Source organism: Gouania willdenowi, chromosome 19 (assembly GCF_900634775.1).
Source record: "Gouania willdenowi chromosome 19, fGouWil2.1, whole genome shotgun sequence".
NCBI classification, from domain to species: domain Eukaryota; kingdom Metazoa; phylum Chordata; class Actinopteri; order Blenniiformes; family Gobiesocidae; genus Gouania; species Gouania willdenowi.
Window position 1 is genome coordinate 16,562,835 of NC_041062.1, and position 12,684 is coordinate 16,575,518.

Sequence of the window (12,684 nt, forward strand, 5' to 3'; positions counted from 1 at the left end):
ACATAATCGTAATCTATGTTGAATTACCTTTGAAACGATATATCACACGACTATGTTCCCATACATTTGGAAATTACCGGAAATGGGGGGGTGGGTCCCCGGGCCCCATTAAAAAAAAAAAGGCTCAGGGCATCTCATCGTGATCATTCATAGAGCATTAACACCATACTGCATTCCAATCTAACGAGAACTAACGGAGGAGAGCTCATTTGAAAAATGACAAATCGACTTTTGTTTTTTTAGTTTAGCGTAGATTATATATTTTTGATTTACTTTGTTTTTTAAAGAAACTCTCGAAAAATGTACAAAACAGCAGATATTTTGAGGGGAAAAACTGCCTTTCCCAGAATGCACCGGGTGGAGTTTAAAGGTTATCTACACATGCCATTATCCATGCAGCAGCAATGTTGAACTTGAAAATTAGGGAAGGAAAAGTAAGTAAAGAGGTAAAAGTCCGATTTTTTTTTTTTTGTAAATGTTGTATGAAGCGCTGGGAGAACATGCGAACATGTTTTTTGGGGGTCTTCTGTTGGGGAAAAAATGAAAATGAAATGATTTCCAAAAAATAAATGCAAATCAAACATCATTTTTCATTAATTCACATTTTCTGTTTGGGTTGCATGGTGTCACCCATTTTCTTTTTTAGGAATAATAATAATAATAATAATAATAATAATAATAATAATAATAATAATAATAATAATAATAATTACACAAGTCTATCTCATAATTATGACATTATTATTATTATACTGGCGGGAATGGGCTTCCATAATATGAAAACTAATGATGCAGCAGGCATAGAAGAAAACAATGGCAGTGATAGATAATTTGTAAAATACGACATGCAGAGCTATTAAATATGAATTTAGACTTTAGAATAGACCATACATATTCTCTCTCTTTAATTCCAAAACAGCAGATATTTGAAACAAAAACATTTTTGATTTTATTTTTATATCTACGCTGTATCCGTTAGGAACTACATTTCCCAGAATGCACTAGGTGGAGTTTAAAGGTTATCTCCACGTGCCATTATCCATGCAGCAGCGATGATGAACTTTAAAATTTAACCTTGGCCCTTATTATAGCGCAATATTTACTGCGCGCGTGAGTGGTGTGCGTGAGCGGCGGAGGTTTATCGGAGGTCGTTTATGGGACACAGCGACGCAGTTGCGGAACGGACCGAAGCACCGACAGGAAGCCACCGTCACTCTGAGCTGGACTGCTGTGGAGGATTCAGTAACGTGGATTATTCAAAGGTAGAGATTAAAAAAAAACATGGCTGGAGGTTTTTCTCCAGCGTTTTATAACTGTTCCCTGCCGGCACAGCTGAGTACAGACGCTGTGTCTGTGTGTGTGGCTCTATTTTAAACCACATCACGGAGCTCCTCCACTGTGGCGGATGTGGCAACGTGTAAACAGGAAACAACTTTTACCTGTTCAAAATAAAAGCACGGTCGTTGATAATTGATGTATTTCACTCTTCTCATTCAGACAAAAGCTCGTTTATGAGCCAGAAAATAAAATATTTATTAAATACATATTTTACATCATTTAAACTTATTGATTGGGTTTATTTAACCGTGTTAATCCCATTGAGATGAAAAGATCTCGTTTACTACTAGTCAAAAAAGGCAGGAGGACAGTCAGAAAAAACAACTACAATCCAATAAACAATTAGACAAATAAAACAAAATTCCTCTCATAAAATATAGACATTATCTACGGCAGTGATTTAACCCTTATGTTTTGTCCCAGTCAACACAACAGTTATTCAAAGAGGTGTAGTGGAGATCCATAATAAACAAAATAGAGGTTTGAAATATTTCATGTTCACAGTAATTACAAGTTAATAATACAATTGAACATATATTAATATGAATTATATCAGTTTAAGTGACTAGTTTTATTATTATTTTTTACTGGGAACACAACAACAGATCGGCATTAATAATAATAATAATAATAATAATAATTAATAATTAATGCGCAGCGTTGAACGGGCCCTCACAATTATACGCATGGTGGGACGTGGTGCATATAGAGGTGTGTTGCATGTTGGGGTGACCAAGGATTATATCACAAACTTACCTGCAATGTTTTGTGCAAATATAATGTCTATGATTTCCTTTTACCAATAGGTGATGATGTCATCATCAGTCTAAGCTGGGAGCCAATACAATTTTCAAGGGGGTGTTATTGAGTCATTTTGCAATTCACGTGTGCAATAACCCCAAAATATCAAATTTTTGTCAGTCCTAATATGCGTACACATTTTCACAAGTTTAGGACCTCAAAAATACAATAATTTCCTCTATAAGAAAAATAATAATAAAAACGAGGCGCATTACAATAGCGTCCTACGCACCGTTGTGCTCGGACCCTAATAATGCATTGGATTTTATATAGCATTTTATCATAGACATTCAAAGCCCCCCCCGCCTATATAACTGGCTGCCTGACTTCCTCACAGACAGACCCCAGTCTGTGCGGGTGGGCAACAACACCTCCAGTGTCATCTCTCTGAGCACTGGCTCCCCTCAGGGCTGCGTCCTGAGTCCTCTGCCGTTCACATTGATGACTCGTGACTGCTGCGCCAGGTCCACTACCAATCACATCGTGAAGTTTGCGAACAACATAGCAGTAGTGGGCCTCATCCGTGACATGGACTGCAGAGAGCAGAGAGGAGGTTAAACATCTGGTTGACTGGTGCAGTAACATCAGGAGGCACCAGCCCAGCCACACACCACTCCTCATCAGTGGCACAGCAGTGGAGAAGGAAGCAGCACAAAGTTCCTCCTGGGGGTTCAGATAACAGACACTCTGACCCGGTCCCTTCATACCAGAGCTCCTGTAAAAATAGCTCAGCAGCACGTGCACTTTTTGCATCTAATGAAGAGACCACACCTCCCTCCTCCAATTCTCACCACCTGCTACAGAGGCACTATAGAGAGCCTACTGGCCAACAGCATTTCTGTCTGGTTCGGTTTTTGCAGTGCCTCAGATCGGAAGTCCCAGCAGAGAGTGGTGGTGAGGACGGTGGAAAAAAATCACCAGGGCTTCACTTCCTCCCATCCAGGAGATCGCAAAAAAAAAACCGCTGTCTGAACAGGGCTCAGAAAATCAGCAGAGACACCTCCCACCCCATCATGGACTGTTTTTGCTGCTGGACTGTGGAAAGAAGTTCCACTGCCTCTGAAGTAGAAACTCCAGGTTCTGTAACAGCTTTTTCCCTCAGGCCGTACGACTTTGTAACAGAAAATAATCCCTTCATTCCCCCTCAAACCCCCACATCCGGATTACCTCACTGGACTGTAAAAAAGACAATATAACAAGTATTAAAATAAAAAAAATAAATAAAAAAAAGTGCAATATACTGTACTTATCTGTATAGGAGTCTTACACATAGCTTTTCCTCTTGATATCTATTTATATCTGCGCCTCAATTATTTTTTGTCCTGTTTTTTATCCGGCAATACGAGCCAATGCAACAAAATTTCATTCTTATCTGTACTGTAAAGTTCAAGGTTTAATGACAATAAAGAAAGTCTAAGTCTAAGATTTAACAAGAAATGAACACAACTCGGGCTCTAAACTTCTTCAATGTAAACCGAGTTTGAAGTCAAACTTTGGTCGTAATTTATCCCAATAAAGGTCGATACATTACAAAATAAAGTTGTTGACCCTTTTCTTGTTCATATTTTTGATAAATAGTGCTTAACTTCCAGTTTTAGAGGTGGTAAAGAACATGCATTTTTAAGAAAAAGCCAAACACACAATGATAAATTATATTATGATAAATTATACATTACAAATTGGTATGTGCAGTATTTTAAACCACCTAAACAAAACAAAAACAACAATAATGAAACCCATATTAATGCATAAAGGGTGCAGACCTGTTTTTATTCAAATGTTAAATGAAAAACCAAGAGTTATGACTGACTTTAGAAATATGTTACCTAACTTTAACCCTCCAAATTCATGTACGTAAGAGTGACCCCTGGTATATTGAATTAATTTGTTTGTGTTCCAACAGATTGACTTCGCTACAATGGAAGAACTGTTTAAACACATCAACTTTAAAGACGCCACTTTCTGTATTGCTGTGACTGCTATCATTTTCAACCCTCTCTTCTGGAATGTGGTAAGCTGATCATCAGCGGATGTGGCTGTTGCACTGTTATTCGACCTCAGTGTAAAACCTTTAGTTATCCAATGGACTAACATACAAGGTGCAGCATAATAGCCACACATCAATGTGCAGCAATCAGGAGGATTTACAGTACTTTCTATTGTCTACCCCAAGGACACTTTAACAGAGATTGAATTCTTCCATTTCTGTAAAAAAAATGTGAATTTTAAATGATGTTTTTTTCTTCCTGGTTTATATATATATATATATATATATATATATATATATATATATATATATATATATAGGTAAGTGATGCTGTAAAAATGATTAGTAGAAAGAAGAATATAGATTGTGTAATTTTACTTGTATTACTTGCATCATTTTATGCATTCAAAGAGTTAAAATATTATAAAATCACCAGGACACTGGTAACGTCAGCTGCTCCCTGCATCATTCCAGTGTTAACTAAGAGTGTAAGAAAAAAATCAATTTGGCGATATATTGCTATATTTCACTGTGCAATAATCCTATCAAAGAATGTACACATCGATTTTTTAAATCATGTTTTTTTAATGAAAAGCGAATTAAATTGCGCTAACACGTATAGCACGTAAACGCCTAGTCACTAGGTGTCAGTGAACCACATCAGACCTTGTTAAACTACCTCACTCATTGAATTACAGTTAGTAAAAAAAATTAAAAAAAAAAAGTTTTTCTTTATTGTTGATAAGATAATGTTATTTCATGTTTGTGATTTGGGAGAAACGCGTAATTACGATCAAATCTGTGATAGATGAACATTTTAAATTTGTGTCTGCTGATTTTGTCGAAACAACAATATGTAATTGAGGGCTGGAGTGCTTAAAGCTACGTTAACTTAACCTCCGAGCTGCTTAGCGTCATTATAATGCTGTGAATAAAGCTTATTTGATTTACGTCCGTAACTCACAGACTTCCTCTCGGAACACAAGTAGTTTGTTTATAGTTAGTAAATGTATATCTGTATTATGCAGTGTATCCTCTTGTGAAAAGTGCTTATAAATTATGTCATCAAGCTTTTTTAGAATTAAGCAAAAGCTGTCTGAATTGAGCTCTTAAGCTGATTTGTAGCAGCTTTTTTGTGTAAAACCCACTAACAAGATGTCGGCATTGGTATCTGGATTTGTTTATGTTACGCAACATGATTGGATGTGATTGCAAGGCCAGTTGTCCTTTTTCTTAAGACATTAGATGACGGGCAATTTTTCTTTTCAATCAAAGATACTTAAGATATCAAGGGCAGGGGTTCACATATCTCACAGTGATGATATTTTGCATGTTTCTCTACAATGTAAGACTCCAAGTACACACTTAAAATAAATAAAATACAACGTAATGTAGGAAAGCATATATGCAGTGAATTAATGTGGTTGGATTGATATATTTCTGGTTGTTACAAATAATACAAAGCACTTACGGATTTAACACTGACTATAGCACTGATGGTGTTTTTATTTTACACTCACTGGGCAAGAGTAAGCAGTTCTCATCCCATTTCGCTGTGGTCACACTGGCCCTCATTTATCAACCTTGCGTGAAAACAGGTCCAAATCTGAGTGCACATGACTGGACTAACGTGTGATTCATGAAACATTCATATCTGTCCGATCCCAGCTTACAAATGATCAGGTGTTGATACATGCGGCGGCTGAATTTGATTATCATTAGTTTGTTACACCCTCCTGTTTTGGAGGCCCCGCCCACTGAGGTCAAACAAGAAATGAAGCTTTTCCAAGTTGAAAATCAGCATTTTCACATCAGAGGTGTAGCTCTGTGGAAGAAGATCAGCTACTGAGCAGTTGAGGTCTGCCCCCCTGTGTGCGCTGAAAACAACTTCACAACAAAGATCTTGGAGACGCACACGGGTATTATGTTTATATTGGCCTCAATCCGCACGCTTTAGGTAATAAATATCACATTAAAAGAAATTAACAATCCAAATTCTGAAAGAAAAAGCCTTAAAAATAACTAAATGTCCCGTTTGTGTTTATTGTGCCTTCAGCCAATTTCACCTACAATTCATCACATTACTGATTACTGCAGCACATTTGTAAGAGTTTAAGGAACTATTTACATATAAAAGCATGAATTAGTTCCGTACAGTCCCCAGTGATGTGCTTTATGGAGGAAATTGGACCACATCTCTAAGATAGAGCAGAAGTCGCACGTCCCACATGCGTGTGCGCACTGGGTGAACCTATCCGCTCCTGCTTGCTAGCATAGTTTATAGCGGGATTATACAGTATTTTGTCAAAGGAAAACCAAAAAAGTGGTATCAGTAATAACGTAGGTTTTTTTTTTTTTTTTAATTAATTAATTTAGTTTAGTTTGTTTTAGTAATGACAGTTGAGACTTGTTTAATGCTTTATTTTCAGTCTTAGTCAGATTTTGCTGTTCTGCACCACAAATCCACTCACTCAGATTTGCGTAGACGAGATCCGATTGTAGCGTACGCTCACGTCAAAATTGATAAATACTAAAGCTTGTGTGAATTCATATGTCTGTCCTATATTCCTCAGCTATGATATTAAGCAAATCTGAAAGATTTGACAGTTGCTAAGTTAAAGATGGCATAAATTGTCAGCCACTTTTGAAATTACTTTTGCATGTCTTTGATTCTTGGTGGTCATCTAATTTACCTTTACCAATGACTCATTCCAGCCAATGAATCAGTCAGCCATCAACACTTCCGTATCCTGCTCGAAGAAAGGAACAGAGAAGTCAATTATTTTGGAGTTCAGTAAATGTCATAGAGAGGTTTTTTGGCTAGTGCATGATACCAAATCATTCTTCTTTTGAACATTACGCCAGAAGATGAGCTGTAAGTGGTAATAATGGTGGGTATTTAAGCAAATAGCAAATTGGGACTGATTGAACTTATTTATGCAAAAAGAAAATGAAAATGTGGTATCCTCTCGTCTCTTGTGTGTCATATTTCCGCTGTGCACTTTCATGATGGGTTTTCATTTCAAGAGAAAGAGAATGTGTTACTCATTAATGCACTTCTTTCTTTTTATTTCATGCTGCTGTTCTTTCAATAGGAACCTTCTCGGTTGCAACTTGATTTTGGACATTTTAAGGTATCCGGAAGTCATTAGTGTATTGACCGAGCCTGGTATAGTTTTTGTAAATTACACAACTAACCAAGTTGATTACAAGTGCTGAATTTGGTTGCTGCAACTTTAGAATTGGAGACCATTATAATCAACATTTCACATGGTTTTCTTCATTTTTCATTGTCATTATATGTGACGGGTTGAAACATCATCCTCAAATTCCACGTTAAGCCCTTAATATGAAATGTCGGCTGATATAAATCAGCAGATATTTCCATAGGCCTACTTTTCCTTTTACCTCTGATCACAGTAAAACAGTGTTTATAATCTTTATTAGAGATGTCTCTTTAACGAGTTAATTGCGATTAATTAATTACAGAATAAGATAACGCACTAAAAAAAATAGCGCTGTTAATCTTTTTTTTTTTTTTTTTTTTGCACTCCAAACAGTGCAGAAGTTTTCTCATTTCAAGAGTTTCCAGTATACCCATAATACTGATGCACAAGCTAACTTTCTGAGCTTCGTTGGCGTTAATTTTAGTTCAAATAAAAACACAGGATGGAAAACAAAAGCCCAGTTGTGTGCAAATTGTGCAAGAAAGAGTTTGCGATCGCCGGCGCTTTTGCAGCCTCCGCTACCACCTCAGTGCTAAACATGTAGCAGCTAGCACAGACACTCAGACAGTGCTAGCTGCAACATGGTGCGAGCACGCGGTGTCTCCAATCCACACTGGACAAGATAACAGGGTTCAGAGCCAAAATGAATAAGTCCATGACTGACAAATGAACAAACTCACTGGATAAATATTATTAACTGAAGGAGAGAAAAAGCAACAAGTTTGATGTTCAATAATTATACTGCTCAGAAAATTGTTCTTACTGTTTTTGATGTGTTTACTTTATAACACCACATATGGACCTGATGTTTTATTTTATTTGTATTTTATATTATTTGGAGATTGACAAAAGTACTTCAATATTTCCCCCTGATGGTCTGAACCAGTGTTTCTCAAATGGGGGTACGCGATGGCACTACAGGGGGTACTTAATAAGAGAGAGAGGGAGTGGAAAATTAACAAAGTGTCAGCCTTGGTCCCGGAAATGATAAAGAACTGTAGAAATAAATATATTTAGGAGCGTGGGGTTGCCTGGAGTTTGAATAAGTTGCCTGAAATTTCTGAAAAATGAAGATATTTTTGAAATTTTGTAATTCTTCTTCTTCTTTTTTATCAAAAAAACACACTCTTAAACAACTGTATTTCTATGCTTTCACTTTGTGAAATATAAATGGAGTTCAACTGAAATGCAATTAAAATAAATGAATAAATATATATATATATATATATATATATACTGTATATATGTTTGTTCAAACATGATCAAAAACTAATTTTAGAAAGAAAATGTCTTTGGAGTTGCCAGAAATTCTTGGACATGGAGTCAAAATTTGGTCATGATCCAATAAAGGTTGGGAACCACTGCACTAAATACTGTCTCCTTTCACTTATTTACAAAATGAGAGTATTTAAAATATGTTATCATTCGTTCATGCCATCATTATGCTCTATTGATGTTTTTAAATAGTTTTCTAAGCAAAATGTTGTAGTCGGAAAAAGGTGGAACTTGAGCCAAAAACGTTTGAGAACCACTAATCTAAACTGAAGGTGGCAGCAGCCCTTGGGACTAGTCTCAAATACACTGGAATGTAAATGGCTACTGTATATCTGCATCTGTTCAAGTCTGTTAAAAACAATAAATTACTTTAAAAAGCCACTGTGTTATACCATAAATGAAAATAGTTCAAGGTGAGTGCGTTTCTCAGCAATTTTTAGGTGAAATTAAAAAAGTGATTAATTAATTACAGAGCATAATTAATGAATTGCTCATTTTTTTTTAAATCTTGACAGCAAAACCACCCTGACACTCTGTGGTGTTTTAATGTATGTTTAACGTGTTAATAATTACTATATATTTTATGTATTCTTCCCACTGCTTCCATAACAAAACAAAACTAGAACTGCAAGCAGTTATGAAAGGGGGCCAAGCCTTCCCGAGCGACTCGGCCCCCAGGTTTCGCGAAGCCCATGGAAGTACGTCACGAAGGATGACGGGCTTGTGACGAGCGTCAGGACACAGGCCAACGTGCCATTTGCTGTGAACAGGTGGATGAAGTTTTGGCAGATGTGATTTCAAATGTGAAAGTTACAGGCCAAAACGTATTTGCACCCATTACAGCGCCACCTAGTGGCACTCTTTTTGGTATGGGTGGTCTGTGTGCTCTTCTATATATATCTTGCAGGCTAAGATAACATGTTCTGTGTGATTGAGGGTCAATGTCATTGTGCCACAGTGAGCTTGTGTGACAAGCTTGTTTATGGAAAGGATAGACTCAGACCAGTAAGTGTTTTAGATTTTGATATGGATAAATCCCCCACAAACACCTGCATGCTATGGGGAGTTGGCGTGTTTTTTCTGTCACTGAGTCATATACAAATGAAGGTACGTCATTTTTTCTATTTCCAGACTCCTCATCTCTCAAGGTGTGGCACGTATTAAACATGTGAATTGATGGGAAGGTTATTATCACATCTCTATGACGTCACAGGTTGGTGATGTTTCCTTTGATAGATAGATAGCGAGTTGTATAGCATTTAAGGATCGGTCTAGGCATTATATCGAGATTCAAGATATATCAAGTTGTCCAGTTTGGCGTTATAGAATTAAAGTTTCAGTAGAATTAAAATATCAGATTTTTTTTTTATTATTATTTTGTATTAAAATACTTGTTTTAGGAGTTGCTTCTTTTTTCTACTTCTCAGAGCAGCATGAAAAGCACAGTTAGATGGATTGCTTAGTACGTCCTAACCCAGAACTTCCCCTAAACAAGCCACACTGCAGAACTCACTCACACATGCTGTCCCTTAGAGGAGAAAAAGCCAAAAGTACGACATATTGTGCAGCTGTTTGTTAATAAATGTGCCTGTGTGGTAAATTTAATCCAGAATTGTCTTTTTGGTAAGACTTTTTTGAGTTCAAAATATTGAGATTTATATCGTGTATCGCCATTTTGACAAGAAAGATCGAGATATTTGTTTTTTTTTTTTTTTTTTTTAAGTTTTGGTCCATATCGCCCAGCCTTACTTAAGGATGTGAAGTGATGGTGTATAGAGAGACCAGTGAATTCAGCAGGGCTTTCAAGAAGTTCAATAACTGTAGATAAACTTTAAAAAAAAAAAAAAAAAAATCACAGTGGGGAAAAACAACAGCCTTCAGACCTGGAACGAGTAGGGGGAAGTAATCTATTAAAACCAACTAACTGCCTTCAAAAAATATTGTCCTTTTACTGATTTCTGATGTCAAAATGCAGTTCCTAATTGTATTTATTATGTATGACCGCTCCTATATATATGCGCTCACTTTGACATTTTATATAACAGAATAGATTACAGATAAGTAATGTTTTTTAAATTGTAATCTATCATGTGGTGCGACTGTCAAGCAACTAATGCTAATAGAAAACATTTTTAAAATGTCACCAATTCAATTAAAAAAAAAAAATTCTGCCCTATTTGTTTTGTAGTTCTGTTTAAAATTTGTTTTCATTTACATTCATACAAAATTTGTCCAATAATGCCTATTTTATGAAATATCATGCGGTGAAAATCCTCATTGACCCAAGTACTGTATATAATAACTTGCTTCCCAAACTCTTGGCTCAATATAATCCCCTTTTTTAATTTTTCTGACATAAGCAACCAGTTGCATTCATTGCACATTAAAGGTTATTTACGTCAGGATCTGTATTGTTTTGGCTGTTTCATTCTGTCACACGTGGGTGAGTGAGGTGGAGGTTTAGGAGCCAGATGCAGAGAGAGAGAGAAGCATAAGGCATAAGGTTCATAATATGAGCCAATGATTTATTCAGATTCTGTTAGACACCATACGACAATGTGAAAAATTTGGTTCAGGGAGCCGGCACTGGTGGTGTCAGAAGCAGAAGGTTGTCCCTAGCTTGCTGGGTGCTCAAGGGCACAGGAAAGCAAGGCTGGTTCCCTAGCTTTTTGTAGCTCCCAGGCTAGCTCTTTTGTTGCAGCTTGTTTCCAGGATAGCTCTTTGGCTCCCGCTAGTTTCAAGGTATGCTCCTAGTTTTCTGCTAGCTTCCAGGGTAATTCCCTAGTGCCATCTAGCTTTTAGGCTAGTTCCATAGCGCCTTCTAGCTCCCAGGCTAGTTCCCTAGCTCCATCTAGCTCTTTAGTTGCCACTAGTTTCCAGGCTAGCTCCCAGTTTCCTGCTAGCTTCCATGCTCGTTCCCTATTACCATCCAGCTTCCAGGCTAATTCTTTTGTGCCTTCTAGTTACCAGGCTAGTTCCCTCGCTCTGTGTAGCTCCCAGGCTAGCTCTTTAATTGCAGCTTGTTTCCAGGATAGCTCTTTGGTTCCCGCTAGTTTTCAGGCAAGCTCCCAGGTTTCCGCTAGCTTCCAGGCTAGTTCCTTAGCACCCTCTTGCACCCAGGCTAGTTCCGTAGATTGGTCTAGGTCCCAGGCTAGCTCTCTGTCTCCCGCTAGTTTCCAGGCAAGCTCCCAGTTTCCTGCTAGCTCCCAGGCTATTTCTCTAGCGCCATCTCGCTTTCAGGCTAGTTCCCTAGTGCCCTTCAGCTCCAAGGCTAACTCTTTAATTGCTGATAGTTTCCAGGCTAGCTCCCAGTTTCCTGCTAGCTTCCATGCTAGTTCCCTAGCACCCTCCAGCTTCCAGGCTAATTCTTTAGTGCCTTCTAGTTCCCAGTTTAGTTCCCTAGCTCTGTGTAGCTCCCAGGCTAGCTCTTTAGTTGCAGCTTGTTTTCAGGATAGCTCTTTGGCTCCCGCTAGTTTTCAGGCAAGCTCCCAGGTTTCCGCTAGCTTCCAGGCTAGTTCCTTAGCACCCTCTTGCAACCAGGCTAGTTCCATAAATTGGTCAAGGTTCCAGGCTAGCTCTCTGTCTCCCGCTAGTTTCCAGGCAAGCTCCCAGTTTCCTGCTAGCTCCCAGGCTATTTCCCTAGCGCCATCTCGCTTTCAGGCTAGTTCCCTAGTGCCCTCTAGCTCCAAGGCTAACTCTTTAATTACCGATAGTTTCCAGGCTAGCTCCCAGTTTCCCGCTAGCTCCCTAGCGCCATCTAGCTCCCAGGCTAGGTCTCTAGCACCATCTAGCTTTCAGACTAGTTCCCTAGTGCCCTCTAGTTCCCAGGTTAGCTCTTTATTAGCTGATAGTTTCCAGGCTAGTTCCCAGTTTCACGCAAGTTCTTTAGCTTTAGCTCCCAGGCTAATGCACAATCAGAATAAATTATTGACTCAGTATATTATGAGCGTTATGCCTGCCTGCTGCTTACCTCTCTCTCTCTCTGCATCTGGCTCCACCACCTCCACCACACCCACCCACAAGTAACAATGTAGCCGTGCTCCTGCTGAGTCACGT

At 38.1% G+C, this 12,684-nt stretch overlaps 1 protein-coding gene across 1 annotated transcript in view; it reads left to right on the forward strand.

Moving 5' to 3' along the window:
• Positions 1–1,011: 1,011 nt before the first annotated feature.
• Positions 1,012–12,684, forward strand: part of pemt (phosphatidylethanolamine N-methyltransferase) — a 58,432-nt gene continuing 46,759 nt past the window's right edge. Inside the window, exons 1-2 of the mRNA XM_028476842.1 lie at positions 1,012–1,262; positions 4,043–4,150. Of these exons, the coding sequence (XP_028332643.1) occupies positions 1,155–1,262; positions 4,043–4,150 (216 nt within the window). The 5' untranslated portion in view covers positions 1,012–1,154. The remainder of the gene's footprint in view (positions 1,263–4,042; positions 4,151–12,684) is intronic.